This window comes from Mustela nivalis (assembly GCF_964662115.1).
Source record: "Mustela nivalis genome assembly, chromosome: 18".
NCBI lineage: Eukaryota > Metazoa > Chordata > Mammalia > Carnivora > Mustelidae > Mustela > Mustela nivalis.
This window is the reverse complement of record NC_139037.1, coordinates 15835031-15853501: the sequence shown is the minus strand read 5'-3', so window position 1 is coordinate 15853501 and position 18471 is coordinate 15835031. Positions and strand designations below refer to the sequence as shown.

The 18471-nt window shown below is 41.9% G+C and overlaps 1 protein-coding gene across 3 annotated transcripts in view; it reads left to right on the top strand.

The window, feature by feature from the left end:
- WWP2 (WW domain containing E3 ubiquitin protein ligase 2) overlaps positions 1-18471 on the top strand; it is a 147652-nt gene that overhangs the window by 99069 nt on the left and 30112 nt on the right. For all 3 annotated transcript variants that reach the window (XM_082711686.1, XM_082711687.1, XM_082711688.1), the window contains one exon: positions 5427-5637. In XM_082711686.1, the coding sequence (XP_082567812.1) occupies positions 5427-5637 (211 nt within the window). The remainder of the gene's footprint in view (positions 1-5426; positions 5638-18471) is intronic.

The window sequence follows — 18471 nt, the reverse complement described above, 5'->3', positions numbered from 1 at the left end:
TCTTTGCAGGGAGCTACGTTGTCTATATCACACGATTAGGATTAATAGAAAACATGTAAAATACAGCAGTTCTCTAAATCATGACTAAATTGTAACTCCTTGTCTTTGTCAGTCCAGTTTTTTCTCTACTTGAAGCCCCATCACGGCCTGATTATGGTGCTCTGTCCTTGGCTTACTGGTGTAACCAGTAACTTAATCATCTGCAGAGTCAGAAGCCGTGATGGGCTGCATTTACTGCTGAGTTTCTTTCAAGCTCTCATGTTCTAAGACACACACATAAACTTTTTGAGCATAGAAGAATACAAGCACGGACACAGAAAGTTTGTCAGTGCAAGGATATCCGGCTCGCACACTCTATTTCCAAATCAAAGTGTAGCACAGAGCTCCAAAACAGATGAGCGCCTGTGGTGAATCAAGGTCTATGAACGGATGCAGTCCTGGTGGGAACCCTTCGAACTAGATTTATATCTGCAAGTGTGACCTGATCCAAATAGCGTTGATTAGAGGGTCTTTACCATTGGCATGCTGTGGAAAATGGGGCTCTGCTTTTGTTCTTTTCATGTCAATAATTTCGTTATAATTATTTTCAATAGGTAATACATATACATTATGAGAATTTTATTTTTATTTTTCAAAGATTTTATTTATTTATTTGACAGAGAAAGAATACAAGCAGGTAGAGCAGCAAGCAGAGAGAGAGGGAGAAGCAGGCTTCCCAAAGAGTGGGGAGCATGATGTGGGGCTTGACCCCAGAATCCTAGGATCGCAACCTGACACTTAATGGACTAAGCCACCCAGGCGCCCCCATCTTGAGAATTTGAAAAGTATAAGAACTCAGTGTAAAGAAAGTCTCCTTCCCGTTCTCGTCCTCTCGCCCCCAGTTTCCTCCCCAGAGGCAGTCACTGTTGTGTTTCTTATGATTCTTTGAAAGATACTCTTTGACTATACAGGCATATGCACATCTTTTTGAAGGCACACATATACACACACACACGCTAGCAAAATATATATGCTGTTCTGCCCTTTCCCACTTAATAATTATCTTAGAAATTTTTGCATAGATTTTTGAAGCAAACTTGAAGAAATTTGCCACTTTACTCCCTTTGCCATTTTACTAACCCCAACCAGATATGGGGGCAATTTTAGTATCAAAAATAATAATAATCGCTATGGATTGAAATATTTTAAATAAGTTTAAATCCAAGAGCTTATGATGATTTTTACACAAAACAAAATTTCATTTTTTATTTTTGGAGGATGGAAGGAAATCAATTCATTATTCTGAAAATTGGTAAATAAAAAGAAAGACCCAAGCATTTCTCCTGCCTTTTCTTTGCAAGCTGAACCTCAAGGTAGCCAAATAATTGACGAGGGAAAGTTTCTCCTATAGGCACGGTAGGATTAGAATATGGCTGTTTTGCAATCCCCAAACAACTTATGGACCTAGGCAATAATCATCAGTGGGTGCTGACATTGCAGAAGGGTGACAGCCAGCTGTGATGTGCCTCCTAATGGAAGTATGCAACTCCCTGTGTGTCACCAACATTGAATATATAACAGCAAAAAGAAAATTACAGTAAACCCAGCTCTAAATATTACTGGTTCATGGCTATTTTAATTTCATCTCTAGGCCCACCACCTCTGTTCTACACCCCCACCCCACATTCCCCCCACCTCCCTCTTACTGCATCTATTTTATTTTTTAAGTTTTATTATTATTATTATTATTATTATTTTAAATGGATGTCCTGTGTGGTGGGTGAGCTCAGGGTTGGTAAGATCACTCTTTCTTTCTTTCTTTTTTTTATTTTATTTTATTTTATTTATTTATTCGACAGACAGAAATCACATGTAGGCAGAGAGAGAGGAAGAGAAGCTGGCTTCCCGCTGAGCAGAGAGCCCGACGAGGGGCTTGATCCCAGAACCCTGGGATCATGACCTGAGCCAAAGGCAGAGGCTTAACCCACTGAACCACCCAGGCGCCCCAAGTTTCATTATTTTTTTAAAGATTTTATTTATTTGTCAGAGAGAGAGAGGGAGAGCACAAGCAGGGGGAGCAGTAGGCAAAGGGAGACGGGGCTCCCCGCTGAGCAGGGAGCCCCAAATGGGACTTGTTCCCAGCACCCTGGGATCATGACTTGAGCCAAAGGCAGACACTAAACCAACTGAGCTACCCAGGCACCCCCTCTTACTGCATTTAAATTTTCCATATTGCCAGCTGTTCTCCACAGAGGTTCTAATAATTTCTGCTCCTGCCAACAGTATGTGAGAATGCCAGTTTTTCTTATACTCTTACCAGTGTTTTTTTTTTTTTTTTAATTTACCAGATTAATTTTTTTAAAGGGGGGATGGGGCAGAGGGAGAGAATCTTAAGCAGCCTCCACACCCAGGCAGAGACTGATGCGGGGCTCCATCTCACAGCCCTGAGATCATGACCCAAGCTGAAATCAGGAGTCGGATATCTACTTAACTGCCTAAGCCATCCGGGTGCCCCTTAGATTGCATCTCTCATAGTTGAGATTGAGCATCTTTTAATATGTTTAGGGGTAATTTGTATTTCTTTTACTCTGAAGTGCCTGTGCATATTTTTGGTCTTTTTCTTACTGATTTGTAGAGATACTTTTCATATCAAAGGAATTAGCCATTAATCCGTAGTATGAGTTGGCAATAATTTTTCCCAGCTTGTTTTTCTTTGATTTTTGTTTGTGATTTTTTTTTTTTTTTGCCATTAAAAAAAAACACCCTTTAATATAGTTGAATTCATTCATTTTTATGTCTTCTAGATTTTGGGTGATACTTCAGAAAGTTTTTTCCACTTTGAGATAAAAATATTCTCCTGTGTTTTCTTTAGTTTCTTTTTAGCTTCATTTCTTATGTCAAAATTTTTGATTCATCTGGAATTTATTTTCATGTCCTGGATAAGGGAGGGCTATAACTCATCTTTTCCTCAGTGTACTACCCAGTTGTCACAGTGCTGTCCACTGAATGATCTCTTTGCTACGGTCATTTAAAATGCCGCCTTTGTCATATACTGAATTCCTGTGTGTGTTTAATAATGTTTCTGAACTTCCTGTTTATTTCATCAACATCTGCTTATTCTTCTGTTAACCCCACATTCTTTTAATTGTTACAGCTTTATGATGTGTTACTACTTTAGAGAACTCTTCTCCCTCCCACACACATTCACACAGCACTCTTCAGAATTTTCATGGCTGTTCTTCTGTATTTCATTTTGTTTTTTTAAATTATTTTTTCCCAAACATTTTATGTATTTTAAGGAGAGAGAGCGAGAATGAGTGTGAGCAGGGAGAGGGGCAGAAGGGGAGGGAGAAGGACAAGCAGATTCTTTGCTTAGCACACAGCCCGACACAGGGCTCCGTCCCACCACCCGGAGATCATGACCTGAGCTGAAGTTACTAGTCAGAGGCTTAACATCTTGAGCCATCCAGGCACCCCTAGTTTTTCTTATAACTTTTAGAATGAACTTATTTGGTTCTCAAAAATGTCATGATGATTTTTGTATTGGAATCGAGTAAAATTTATAGATTTGCCTGAAGAGAGTTGCCATCTGTTGTGTCTCACCAACTCAGCTGAGCTAGAATAGGAATAGAAGTACGAAGTCTCACATCTGTGTGGGGGAAATACCAGTTGCGTAAGATGGCATCACTTATTAAACAACTAATTTAGTTGATGTGCCAGACCGTGTTTCATACATTGGTGAGAAAGCAAATGAATGGATTACAGGTAGTCCCTAGGCTCTTTTTCATTTCTGAAGAGCGGGTGGCATCACATCGTGTGAAGAAATTTTGGTTCCAGCTGGCCCCCGGTCTCAGGTAAGCCAGGAGGATCCTGTCTTGGCTTCAGTTGTTACCGTCTTAGGTTGCTTTAAAGGATATTCACAGAGGGAGAAGGAGAGCATCGTTAGTGAGGAGTTCAGGCTCTGGACACAGGCAGTAGGGGTGAGAATTAGGGGCCTATCGACCTCAGCAGTTTATTTTACCTCTTTGAGCCTTAGTTTCCACAACTGTAAAATGGGATATTCATTGTACCTAATGTGTGGGGTTGTGTGTGAGGCTTACATGAGGTAATGCAAAATGCTTTGCACTTTGCCTGGCATACACTGGTGTTGTGTACATGTTAACTACTACCATTTAGATTGGAAATCTGACTCTGCTGGTCTGGTGGTGTCTGTTATATTATGTTCAGTTCCTGCTGTCATTATTGAGGAGAGGCAGTAGGAGAAAATACCAAAAGAGAGCAGCCTGGTGATAAGAAGGGAAGGGCCTAGTAACATTAAAGAAAGAACAGGCCTTCTTACCAGAGAAGAGAAGGTGAATGAGAAACAGGGTAGCCACATACTTACACTGTATTGGGTGGGGGGAGGGGTGGGTGGGGCCCCACTCTAAGCCCCACCCCATAGGACCAGCCAGTAAAATTCTGCTTCACGTAAGAAAAAACTTGCTGTCAGGACATCTGCTCAGTGATGGGATAGTAGCGAATTCCTTGTCAGAAGCGTTTAAGAAGAGTCTAGATAGTGCATTTGTTACATTTGAAACTGCAAAAAGAATTTCTGAATTAGGAAGATGAGGCTAAATCACATCTAAGGGGTTTTCCTACAAAATTCTAGTATAAATGTGCACATATGCAATCACATATGTAGAAAATTCTCGGCATATGGCTTAGCCATTTTCAAAGAATTCTTCGAAAACCTCATTGGATCCCTTTTTGAATAAGAAGCTATTGCATTGTCTTGGGGTCCTTGTGAACATGAGTGATCATAAAAGAGATAAAGAAGTAGAGAAATAAGGAGACTCAGAACAGGCTTATTTGACTTCTTCCTCTTTGTCTATCGTTATTTGGCAGACAAGTCCCTCATCTTTTTCATCTATAGTATTAATCTTTGTTCCATGCTTTGAGCATGAGACTTTAAAAGAACAAGCACATGGTTGGAAGTTCTTTGCTTCTTATAGTATTGAGAGCTTTTTGAAGGAAGGTGCTATTTGTGCCTGGCAGACAAATGGCAAGGTCAAAGAAATGTGACCCTGCAGATGTGGCCTTGGCCTTGCTTCATTTAGCACCAACACACCTCCCTATTACCCGCCTTCTTGCTCCTCTTTTATTGTAATATGTGTAATCAGAATACTTTAGAAAAATGTAATACAGGTATACAAAAGAGATAACATTATATATATTTATTTCAGATCCATCTCCCACTTGTTGGGGGTGCGGTGCAGGGGTGGAGAACAGGGGCAGGCCATTACTGACTTGCTATCATTTCCAAAGTTATGTTTTATAAAACTTTTTGCTGTTGCCAGATACATGCGTGGTAACATCATAGGTGCTGTGTTACCACTTTAAGGGAAAAATCTAGTTATTGTGAATACGAGTCTGAGTTGATCTCTCCAGTACGATTTCTCTGTTTTCAGTGAACGACGAACCCACTGCAGCCACTGATCCTGAAGAACCCTCTGTTGTTGGGGTGACATCGTCGCCTGCTGCAGTGTCGAGTGTGACCCCGAACCCCACCTCAGTGTCTCTCCCTGCTTCGGCCACCCCAGCGGAAGGAGAGGAGCCTAGCACCTCAGGCACCCAGCAGCTCCCGGCAGCTGCCCAAGCCCTTGATGCTCTGCCCGCCGGGTGAGTAGCCTTTTGGCCCACAGCAGCGCTTACCCCTCTCAAAACTCAGGCTCCTTCGCCAGGACAGAAACAACATGGTTATTTATTACCTAGTGGCTTGTAGTCTCTGGGGAGGCTGCCATGCACAGGAGTGAGGGAGGTGTAGAAGAACTGCTTATTCTACAGAAATCCTGAAAAGAATCTAAATCATCTGGGGCAGAATCAATGCTACCTTATACCATGACTTGAAATGAATGGCTTGACTTAAAGAGTCAAGGAACAAGGAGCTCATTTTGCCTTCCTTCGTCTTTGGAGGGTGTTCATTGAGATCCTGCTGAGAAAGCTGCTTTTCTCTCCTGAATTTTATCTTAACCATCTCTGGAGGATATCCGGCTCAGAATATTATTGTATAAACGTCCTGTAATACACTGGGGCTAACAACTAACTAACTACAACAACTACTAACAACACGGACTAACTCGTTTTCTGGCCATCCTTTAGTTCAGAGTTAAATCTAATGGTAAGACCTTGGATGGTAAGACGGCGACCCCATTAAGCCAAAAGGAAGCTCAAATTGGGCTATATAGTCGAGAGAGATTAAAAACGTGGACCCTGGAATCAAACAGATCTGGCTTCCGGTCTCCACTGGATCCGATGTGTCCTTGCTCAAATGCTTCACCGTCTCTGCAAGGGGGAGTTCATAACCTTACGTGTCTGTCTAGGAAGTGGAAGGCGGAACATGCTGGATGTTCTACCTGGTGAGTGATATTTTTGAATCGACTGTGAGGGAACGGTGAAGAAAGGGAATGGTTCTGAACCGGGGAATGAAGTCTTATCTCAGCAACCGGCAGTCATTGTCAGAGCCAGTCCTGTTCTGGTCCTCAAATCCATCCTGCTTATCAGTTTGGTACCAAGGAAACCAGTGTCTTTATCACCCTAGTCCCTGGTCTGGCTGATGGCGGTGGTGGTGATGTGTGGGTAGCTCCCCTGAACCCTGGTAGTTCATAAAGGGCAAGGGAAGGATGCACAGTCTCTTGCTTGATGTATAATATGCTCCATCTTCTTAAGCCTCTTTAGAAAACCAGCTTGTTAGAAACAAAAATCGTAAATCTGAAGGCAAATGTGATTTTTACCACGTACATATCACATCCTTAGCATTGGCCCACTAGCTAACATATATCTTACTAAAATATGATGAATAAACAACAGGTATTGCAAGCGGTTCCTAATACCTCAGACCCCGAGAGATGGGACATTGAGAGGTGGTCTGAAAAGTTTTTGTGAAGTTCCTGGTTTTGTGAAAAAATTAATAACCAATTGCTGGTGTCCAGCCCTTTCCTGCAGAGATTTATGTTTTCTCTCGTATGTGGTGAAGAATACTAGAAAGACCTTTGTTTGGTTTATAATTTTAGATCTGTATGCTGTAATTTGGGGGGAACAGAGCAAAATCATTTTGGCAGAAAGGAGAGAAAATGGCTGCCTGTGTCCCCTGTGAGCTGTTTGTTTTCTTTCCGCTGAGCAAATGCCTGGAAGGCCGGCTTTGCTCCTGTGTCAGTCATAGGCAATTAGGGCTAATGGCTCAACATGTCTTTATGTAGGGTGTGTGTGAGGGTTACTGTTCTCTGGGATTGGGCTCTTCCTGTTTCCAGGCAGCTGGAAAACTCCAGGCCCTGAAAACACTCTTTATTCTAAGTTTGGCAGATGGAGCAGCCCAGGGAAGCCGATTCCCCACCCCCATCCTTGCCAGAGGCTGAAACACTTTGCCGAGGTAGAGTTTGAACTGTATCTTTTCCTTAGAGCATTTGGAATGTGGCGAGATCCGTGTGCGGGTCTGGGGAGGCCACTGCCCACTCTAACGTGGGTATGATGGTATTGAGACCCAGTTTTCCATCTTAAGGTGCCCATCCCTAAGACAGCGGGAGCTTAGTACTCTGCAGGCTGGTTCCGGGCGTAGAGATTGGAAATCACCACCAGAACTGCTGAGTGCCAGGCACGAGGATGGCGTGCTTTTGTTGTGCTGCTCTGTGATGGCAAGTTGGAGAAGACATGGTTCCCGCAGTGACCTCTGCAACTCAAAGACCTACCGTCACCACACCAGCTTATTTACAAGTTCAGGAGATCTGATCAGGATGGGTTATTCCTTTATTCCTGGCACTTTGGCTTTATGTGTAAGGAGACCAATTTTCATCTTTAAAAAAAAAACTCTGAGCATGACATTTTACACTTAGAATGTTGTCCTGGCTGCCCCTTGTCCTTAGGTGTAAATTCCCAAATCCTTCATAAGGCCTAAGAAGCCCCACATGGTATGACCCCATCTGCCCCCTCAGGCCTTCCATGGAAGGCTCTGCTCGGCTCTCTAAGCTCTAGCCTTATGGCTTAGGCTAGTTGGACAGATGGAGCACCCTTTCCCTGGACTTTGGACGCTCCACCATGCAGGTCACTCTTCCCAAAACCTTCCTTACCATTTTTTCCATCAGTCAACTAGCACTTCCCCTGGGCCTCTTTCCTTGATCCGTGGTAGACAAGGTCAAGCTGCTTTGTCTACTGTAACTCTTCTCACATGTGTATCTGCTTGTTTCGCATCTCTCTGCCTCACTGGGCTGTAAATGGCAGGGTGACAGAGAGCCTGACACAAAGTAGGCCCCCCCAGACATATTTGTCATGAGTAAATTTAAATGCCATCTTTTTTTTTTTCTTCTTTTTTTCTCTCCACCTGGATGAATGTGTTCTGCTTCTTTGGTACTGCAACTATGACAGGAATATTGCATTTTCCTTCCCAGAGGCCAGAGTGGAGGGTTGTCATCCACTGGGTTGCCCGGCTTTGGGTTCAGATATGCCACTCTCACAGGCTGGGGGACACTCTTCGCCACTCATGAGGAGACCTTGTGTACTGGGAGATCCCAGGACCATGTCTCCTCTTGGCCAAGTCATTTCTGAGCCACAAGACTTTGCTTTATCGAGGCATCTAGCCAGCTGTCTCTTCCCAACTTGATCTTCTTGACCCCTTCAGTCTCCTCTACTGAGCGATTGCCTAAGGTCCACTTGGGAATCCTGAGGGCCTGTCTCCCTGGTGGCTGCATTGCCTTTCTGAAATTTGCAGCATTTGCAGCTCTGATCTTGAAGAGTTTACACACGCCTGTCTGTAGTTTTAAGGACCGAAGGTACGGAAGGCTGGGCTGTGTGAGTCCACAGAGCACACCTCGGCCCCTTTCTCTCTCCCTGTCTCCAAACCGACCGGCTTTCTGTACTTTTAAATTTAATTAGGCTGAAGGAAGCCAAGTGGAAGGGTGAGGCATTTTCAGGTTGCAAACGTTCATTAAAGAAGGGGGTGCCAGGAAGACCCAGGAGACGTGAGATAGTGGTCCCAGGCAGCGGGGAGCGAGGCCACTTTGCTCGGCTGGCCCTGCATCTGTTTTTTATCAGCAGCGAGCCCACTTTGGGAACCAAGTGCTCATTAACAGACCGTGTGTACATGGCTTAGATAAACTCCAAGTGCGTCCTGGGCTCTGCAGCTCCCTCAGTCCCTCGCACACAGAGGCACATTATTTGACTCTGGCAGCCTGCGCTCTGCTGTGGTTTCTTACATAAGGGAGGCCGTTGTGTTTGGACTGCCGACTTACCTCAGCACTGCCATTTCACACCATCCTTTTTCTCCCGCAGTCATTGGCTGGCCTGTCTGTTTCCTGCCTCAAAGTAGAATTAATTGAGGAGGGGTGTTTCTAGATCTTTCGGCTCTGCCATCTCCGCTACCCCACACCCATTCATGGATGTCCAGAGGCCCTTTTCCCCAGGTGCTCCTTGAAACGCCATCAAGGATGACAGTCTTGTACGAGCTCTTGGATGTTTTGTTTGTGGAGAGCTTTCAGAGACGTTGGGATTTGGAGCTTCTCCGCTAAGTTATAAACCAGCCGCTGCCATTGCATTTCATTCCAAACTCATTTTTGGCACTAGCCAAAGCTCCTTACCCAGGGAGTTAGAAAACGGTCCTTCTTACACTGTCTGTGAAGAACCAATCCTTTTTTTTTTTTCCCTCTCTTTTCTGTTTTTATTTTCTTATTTTCAGTCTGTTAGGAATCCCTACTTTTGTTCTCTGCTTCTCCACTGATCACATTACTTAGATGTGGCGATGCCAAATTGGTACAAAAGTTTCTAAATGCTTAAAAACTTATGTACTTTTCTGGTCACTAAAGAGTAACCGTTTGGGCCAGGGAAACATGCTTTGAGTGCCGCCAGATTAAAGGATTATACCGGGAGACTCTGTGCCTTCTTGTTGAATATGATTTAGTTCTTGGCCGTGCAAGGACTCTTATACACTTAGGTAACGCTGAATATCGGCACATGCTTCTGGCTTCCTCCTCCTCGTCTCAGAATGAAACCTTATTTCCAAAGATTTTTGTGTTGTCCGAGGCTGGTCCATGAGACATTCTCACACTACTATATGTGTGTGTAATTACAAATGTCCATTCTCACTACACTTTCTTGAGAGCTCCTCAAGAGCAGAGATGATTTTGTCCATTTTCGTATCCACCAGCACCTAGCATAGTACCCGGCTTAGAGGGAGATGGGGTGAGAAGTATTTGATAATGACTAGGTAAATGATTTCACATTCTCAGTAGCATTTAAAATTTAAAAAAGATTCTTTTTAAGTAGGAAAAAGAAAATGGAGAAGAACAGCAGTAACAAGCCAATGCCCAGATTTAACCATTGGTGCTTTCCAGATTGTATATATTTTTTCCTGACCATTAGTGACTGCTAGCATGTGTTCAGTGTTTACATTATGTAGGGGAATGCTAAGTTTTGCCCATGGATTATTTGGTGCAGTCTTGACAACACTGTGTGGGGTAGCTGCTTTTATCCTCATTTTACAAATGAGGAAACCTTAAGCAATTTGCCCAGGACCACACATATATAGACACATACATGTAAACATACATCTACTAAAATTTAATAATCTTTTAGCGTGTGCTTTTAAAATTTATATTTTTATTGTAACATATTGTAAGCATGCAGTTAAGCATGGAGAGTAATATGAAACATACTTTGAGCTCATCACCCAGCTATATCAGACTTTAGAGTTATGCTGTGTTTGCTGCAAGCTTCCCCTTTCTTTAACCTCTTGACAAAGACATTACAAATCCAGTAGAAAGTTCCGTGAATCTCTTCCCATTTCCATTCTCTATATACAGAGCTACATGGCATTGGCATATTCATTTAAACTGCTATAAGGTATTCCATTGTATGAATAGGTAAATTTTATTTATAAATCAAATTTCCTTATATTTACTATATTTATATGTCATGTAAATATAAAATATAAAAACATATAAATGTATATTTAAACACATATTATTTTAATAAACATTTATATTTGATAATTTATTTTTATATATAATTTATACCTATATACTTAATAATATAACAGCTAAGTAAATGTTTATATATTTTATATTTATACTGTTTTTATCTCCTCACAATTATAAACATGCTACAGTGAAATTTTTCTGTGCATATCTTGACTGTATTGTCTATTTTTTTTTTTTTTAAGATTTTATTTATAAAGGAGCGAGTACACAGGGCTTTGGGGGAAAAGGGGCAAGGGAGAGGGAGAGAGAATCCTCAGGTAGATTCCCCACTGGACGTGGACTGTGAGATGCAGGGCTGGATCCCAGGACTTTTAAGATTGTGATGTGAGATGAAACCGAGAGTTAGATGCCTAACTGACTGAGCCACCTAGGTGTTCCTGCATGTCTGTTTCTTTAAGGCATGTGCTGGAGCTGGAATGTTATTGTAAGGATTGAAGATCTTCAGTTTTCGTAGATACGATCAAATTGCTCACCAGTACTCACACTCCCTGGAGCATGCATAAGCATTCCTGCTAAAACTTAATATTGTGGGGCGCCGGGGTTGCTCAGTCAGTTAAGTGTCTGCCTTTGGCTCAGGTCATGGTCCTATAGTCCCAACCTGCATCAGGCTCCCTGCTCATGAAGAGTCTCCTTCTCCCTCTTCCTCTGCTGCTGCTCTCCCTGCTTGTGCCCTCTCTGTCTCTATCAAATAAATAAGTAAATAATCTTAAAAACAACAACAAAAATATTGTGAGGTTTTTTTTTCTTTTTGGCCAGTTTGATTGGTGGATGCTTTGTGGTTTTAATTAGAATTTCCTTTATTACCACTGAGATTGAACCTCTTTTACATGTTTTTATTTGGTTCTTTGATTTCCTATTTTGTGAGTTGCCTCTTTGTATCTTTTTGTCAATTTTTCTATATGGCTGTCTTTTTCTCTCTAATCTGTAGTGTTTCTTTATATATGCTAGATACTAATTGCTTTTTAATTCTGTGCATTGCAGACATTTTCTTCCAGCATGTGGTTCATCTTTTCACTTTTTAATGTTGCCTTTCATTGTGCAGGAATTCAAAATTTGAAGCAACCTTGTTTGTTAAGCTTCGGGTGCTGCTGTTTGTGTCTTGTCTAAAATTCCTCCTTACGCTGATGTAAAAATTTTACTCACGTACACTCTCCATATTTTGTTGATTCTGATACACTTGTTATTTTACATTTAAATGTGAAGTAAACTTGAAAATCAATATGTAATTTATAAGCTTAATTGGCAGCATTTTTTTCTTTCTTAGTAATATGTTAAATCATATAATTGATGTCATTTTAGATTTAATGAAAAATAGTATATTAACGTTATTTTTAAACAAAATTTTGACTAAATTATATGTGTTATTTGTTAACTTGCTTTTTCCACCCAATATATGGTAACTAGCTGGGCAAGTCTATATTATCTATCATGTTATTTTCAATGAGTGTTATACCCATTAGAGAAATGACATAATTTATTGTACTAATCCTCCATTTTGGGAACATTTAGGTTGTTTTCAGGTTTTGTGTAACATGCTGTAACCTACTGTGACAGATATACTTACAGCTAAATCGTTGACACGTAATTATTTCCACAGTATACATCCTAGAAGAAGAGCTGCTAAGTTATGAGATATTCATATAGGAAAGGTTTTTGACCAGGCTGCCAAATTGCCCTTTTCAAAGAGTATACTTCAAAGAGTATACCCATTTTTGCTCCCACAACTCTTTTATTTTCAGTGACTATTCCTCTTCATTGCCGAATTTATCTGCAAAATCTGTTATCAGCAAAAATGTTTCCCTTTTTTTTTTTTTTTTAAATTTTTAATGTACACCATCTCTAGGAATTGTCTTGCCTCTGCGTGAGAGCATACATTTTAATATTGTCATCCTTCCCGGAGGAGCTTTGGAGACTTTTCCAGTGCAAAGAAATTGTATGGTTGAAGGGGAAGAAAAACAGACTTAATTCAGAAGCCTTGATTACTACTAAACATTGCCATTCTCTGCTTATAGGGCATAAAGTGCTGGTTGCTGATGGTTTTTTAAGAAGGGGTTAGTGTGCTTAGATTGAAAGGGAAGCTCAGTATCCCAAGAAAGTTTGCTGAGGGAAGACCGAGTTTAGCACATTCTTACCCAGTTTACAAAGGATCTACTGAATCCATGAAAACGGTGAGCAGATTTGTTCCCTTGCACCTAGATTTCTGGCTCATAAAAGTCTAAAAACGTCCCTAACAAAAGAAATAAATCTTATGGTTCACCCAGGAAGTGGCCGAAGCTTGGGGATTAGGGGTTGGTTCAGAGTCATTTATTAGACCAGCATAAAATAAGAAACTGTGAGTTCAGTGGGGTTTGGGCCTCTGCAGAGCTGAACTTCCACACTGGCAGCTTTAAGAGTGCTTGAATACTTTGTGTCTTTTTCTGAAGTTGAGTTTTTTTTCTAAGTAGCCAGCGAGACATCTTTTTTTGGGGGGCATGTAAGGGTTTGGGCCTGACTTTGTTTTGTAACAGAGTGTATTTTGGATGAGAGTCAACTTTATTAATGCCCAGTGCCTGTATTAGTCATAATGTATAAATTAGTAAATAATAAAAGGTAATTAAGGTTGAATTTTTTGAGCATGTTGATAGGTAAATCTGTGAGGCCTTTTATTTTTTTATTTATTTTTAGAAAGATTTTATTTATTTCTTTGACAGAGAAAAGCACAAATACGGGGAGCGGCAGGTAGAGGGAGAGGGAGAAGCAGGCTCCCTGCTGAGCAGGGCCTTGGGATCATGACCCGAGCCCAAGGCAGAGGCTTAACCAGCTGAGCCCCCTAGGCATCCCTATGAGGTCCTTTTAAAGAGAACATCTCTGATACTAACCTGAACTCCTTGCCTTGCTTTCTGCCCTTCTCAACTTAATCTGACTCTTGGTGAAAATGTGATTCTGCCCAAACATAAGGAAATCTGACTAGGTGACATGTTGATCAGGGTTGGTTGAATGACAGAATAATCGAGAATTCCCTGAAGACCTTTCAGGAAACCTTCCACAAGAAATGTAGTTTGGGGGACCAGACAATTTCCTTTCAGTTTGTACAGGAGAGAAATGATTGGGTGTCATCCTGACAAGGGGATTTTTTTACCCTTTTAAGATGGTGATGCTGGGAGGTGGGATGGGGGTGGCATGCGTGTTAGGGCATGGGCACGGAAGACACAGAACTGAATAAAAGGCATAGGGACAAAGGTAATTTAAGTTAAAAAAAATTACCTACGATTAATTGAAATTGGAGACTACTTTTTAAGTGCCTTGGAATACAAAGACCCTGTGTAGTTCGTGGTCGAACTGAATGTTACTCGTTGAAGGCCAAGGAGCAATGTGTTGGGAAGGCACCTGAATCAAGCTTGATGCTTTGAACACTGTTTCTGAGAGCATCAAAGAAAGCTATTCAGTGGGAGAGGATATGACCATGTGACCAGGATGCAGTATTGAGACCCATGGGTAGTGTGATTGAAAAGCCTTTTTATCTCAGTGTGAAGAAGATGCTTATAAGGGACAGAAACCTAACCCCTGACAGGGATGTGCTGATGAAAGGTCGCTGCCAGTATCACTTTCTTGGCATGGGGAGACCAAACCAAGACAGTCGGAAGGCTTAATCTATGTGGGTCAGCAGCTACTGAGGAGACAGGAGAATCGGGAGGCTCTTTTGATTGTCGCTAGAATTGACCGACTGTGCTGCAGTGAATGAAGGGAAGAGGTTTGTATGAATTCTGAGGAGCCGTGCAGGTAAGGGAGGAGTCGAGAGTTCTCTAAGAAAAGCAGTTAGGCCAGGTCATGGATCAGGGAGGACCCACATGGACATTTAATCTGAGCAGGAGTCCAATTTTAAAAAGAAAAAAATGTAGATATCAAAAAAGGTAATGCAAGAAAGGTCTTGTTCCTCTCGTAACTATTCTTCCAGTTAGGCCAATTGAGAGGGTTCACAGAAGGACATGGAGATTTGCTGGACAATAACAGCCCATGAAAGAGAGACTTTCATTTCCAGGATCAGCTGGGATCAAAGATGGGATGGACGGATCTTATCCGCGCTTGGAAAGAGCTGCGGTAACTCTTGAATATAAGCGAAGAGGACTTCACACCGATTTTCTTTCTGCCAGCGTGTGGGAAGACCACGGTGTCAATTCAATGCATTGACTTCATGGAATTTTAAGTATTATCCCATCTTCGAATTAAAATAAGAGCCAAAGAATAACAAAACCAAGTTTTCTCTTCGCCTGAAATGAATCGTAAAAGTAGAGACTATTTATAAGATGAAAGTTGTAACAAAAGAATTTTTGGAATAAAGAAAAATGTGTGTTTGGCACCTTTTATCTGCAATTGCTACAACAAATATCTTGTCTTCTTTAAAAGGTGCAGCTTTACCCACATATTATGGATGGGTTTCCAGACAGTGACTACAAAATGAGCAGACTCACTTTGTTGGTGGTTTTGTGCCAGAAATTGCGAAGGAAGGGAAGGAGCTGGCTAACTTCTCAGGGAAACTGAGGGGTTCTCAGCCACATAAGCCTTCCTGGGAGTGAATGTTATGAAAGAGTGGTTTGTTGCCATTTCCTTGAGCAGCTTCCATATTTCAGTACTTAACCCATAAGCCAAGCATCTTTCTCAAGACTGTCTCATTTCAGAATTCAGATGAATAAAGAGGGTATCAGATTTGCTGCTCTGTTACCGGGCAGACAAGGAGGACTTTGAGGGTCTGGTGTGAAGCCACAGTACGTTAGCCTGGCTTTTTGGCGGAGAGGTCCTCACCAGCCTCTCGAGCTGGAGTTATTTGTTACTCTTTTGTCTTTGATTCAGAAGGGCATCTAGAGGGAGAAGATCTTTAACTTTTTACCTAGTGTGCATTTTCATCTGGTCACTTTCGGCAGAATATTCTGCCCTTTTAATAAAATAGTGAAGTGTAACTCCTCTGCAGTGGGAGGAGTTAGGGTTCCAGGAACAAGTCACCCATATATGCTTTAACCAGTACCTCAAGCAAGAATACCCAGGAGAGAAGATGTTCTCGAGCAGCGTTAACAATGTGGATAGCACTCTGGTCCTCCGGCCAGTAGTTGATCTCTTTTGAGACGTGGGATTGTGGAACAAGTGGACTTCACTGTTCCCAGGGCTAACCCTCCCAGTTGTGTGGAATGTGCAGCCTCCTCCGGCAGATCATTTTGGAGCAGAGGGTTGTAATTCAGATGGAGCCTAGAGATGAACGTGGTACAGCCGCTGCAATAACTCCACAGCCGTCTTGATTCTGCAGGGCCCCCTACCTGGACTTCGGTGCTGTTCACTTTGAGATGGAGTTTGGGAAGGCACCTGTTTGTTTTCTGGGTAGTAGGTTCCCTATAAATTCCAGTTAACCTTCCTTTTTCCTCATTTCTTCCTTTGAGCGTGTTGTGGTGAAACTCACTGGCTGGGGAGTCAGCTGAGTTGTAAGGACACATGAGAGTCACCTGGCTTTTCTGATCCTCAGTTTCGCCCATGGTGGTGGCATTTCTCACCTTAAAGTGTGGAGGCAAGAACTGCTTGGGTAGAGCTTGAGCCCACTGTAGCTCATTATAGATGCTCGGAGGGTGATTGCGCCCCCCCCCTTCTTTTCCTTTTCTTCCAAGCCTCATGTGTATCTGTATCTGAACCAGCCTCTGAGGTGTCGATCAGTGCAGGCTGCTGATTAGACATTTTGGTTTAAATGAGAAACAGTATTGGATAAAGCTAATGTCTATTAGAATGGCCACACCAGGCTTAGTCATAGAAGTTAGGACATGTATTTCGGTATGCGGTCTGCACTGCTATTATGTACCTGTTCCTAAAAATCACCACGAAGTGCAAAAAAAAAAAAAAAAAAAAGGCAATAAAAACTATAGGGCTTACAGGAAAAGAATGAGTTAGGGGTATAACCCTCAAAAAGGTATCAGTGACAGGGGCATCTGGGTGGCTCAGTTGGTTAATCATCTGCCTTCAGCTCATGATCTCAGGGTCCTGGGATCGAGCCCCACATCAGCAGTGAGTCTGCTTCTCTCTCTCCCTCTGTGATCTCTCTCACTCTTTCATATAAATAAATAAAATCTTTTTAAAAATGTGTCATTGACACACATGAAAAACAGGAACGTAATAATGGTAGTAGCAGAGTTTTACACATGTTAAATGGTTGAGGTACATAACACTATAATAAGTGTGTGTTTCCATGAAAAGACCTGAAGTGTGCTTGTGGAAGCGGGTGTCTGAAGAGTGTGAGCTTGTGAGTGTTGTTGCAAAGTGGTACAAAAAAGGGCTGTCTGAAATCAGACGGGAGTTGTGATGCCAGATGTGGGTGAGTATGGCGTATGGCCTGTAGTAAACCAAGGCAGCTGGTAGATGCATATGGGCTCTGTGTATTCCTACGTGACTGGGTTCAGCTGGGGGAAGTCATCTGAGTGCATTTCGTGTTTCGAAAAGGAAAAGTCATTCATAAGCAAACACAAAATTCACATTATGCTCACATTGTTCCCTCATGTATCAATCATGCCGGGATAGATTTATGTTTTCAAAACAAGTGTTTCAGCAGAACTGACTGTACTAATAACTTCCTGGAAAAGGTCACCTTCTAGGCAGTACCTACAAGTAGAACTGAATGAATTCAATGTAAAGCATAAAGGCTAAGGGGGCCATTAACATCCTTTATAAAGCAGTGATCATTTTATAAATATAAAAATTTGCATCCCTTATTTATGGATTACTGTGTTCTGAGTGAGTGGAATTATTGTCAGATTGCATTGAGTGTGAGAATAATAGGAGTGTAGGGGTGGGTACTAGTTGGCTGTATTTTGTAGTGGTTTTGCTTGTAGATTATTTCTTTGGATCATCTGCTACCTTGTTGTTCTTCCATTAGCACAGAATGGCCACTGTCGGCACGCCTACCTCATCATTACACATAGGCACATGAGAAGGGAAGTCAATAAATAACATGAGGAGAGCAGTCAGTAAGTGACAGTATGCGGTGTGTCTTGATTCAACCTGATCTCTTTTAAAGATCCTCTGTAAATGAAGCTTATATATATATTATTTATTTATTTATTTGACAGACAGAGATCACAAGTAGGCAGAGAGAGAGGAGGAAGCAGGCTCCCTGCTGAGCAGAGAGCCCGATGCGGGACTCGATCCCAGGACCCTGGGATCATGACCTGAGCCGAAGGCAGAGGCTTTAACCCACTGAGCCACCCAGGCGTCCCATGAAGCTTATATTTTAAAAAGAAATGTGATCATAAATATATTTTGATGCTAGGAGAATAGGGATAGTCCTATAATTTGTGACTTTAAAAGGTAGTATTGGCTACAAAGATTGAGGGTCCCTAGATAAACTTTAGGCGAGGTCTGTGAAGCCCAGACATGGCATACAAATTTTTGTTGGTAAGTGCACTTTGGAAGGAAAGTGTCCTTGGCTTTCATCCCATTCCTACAGGGATCTGTGATCCTGAAATGGCCATGAAACACTGATTTA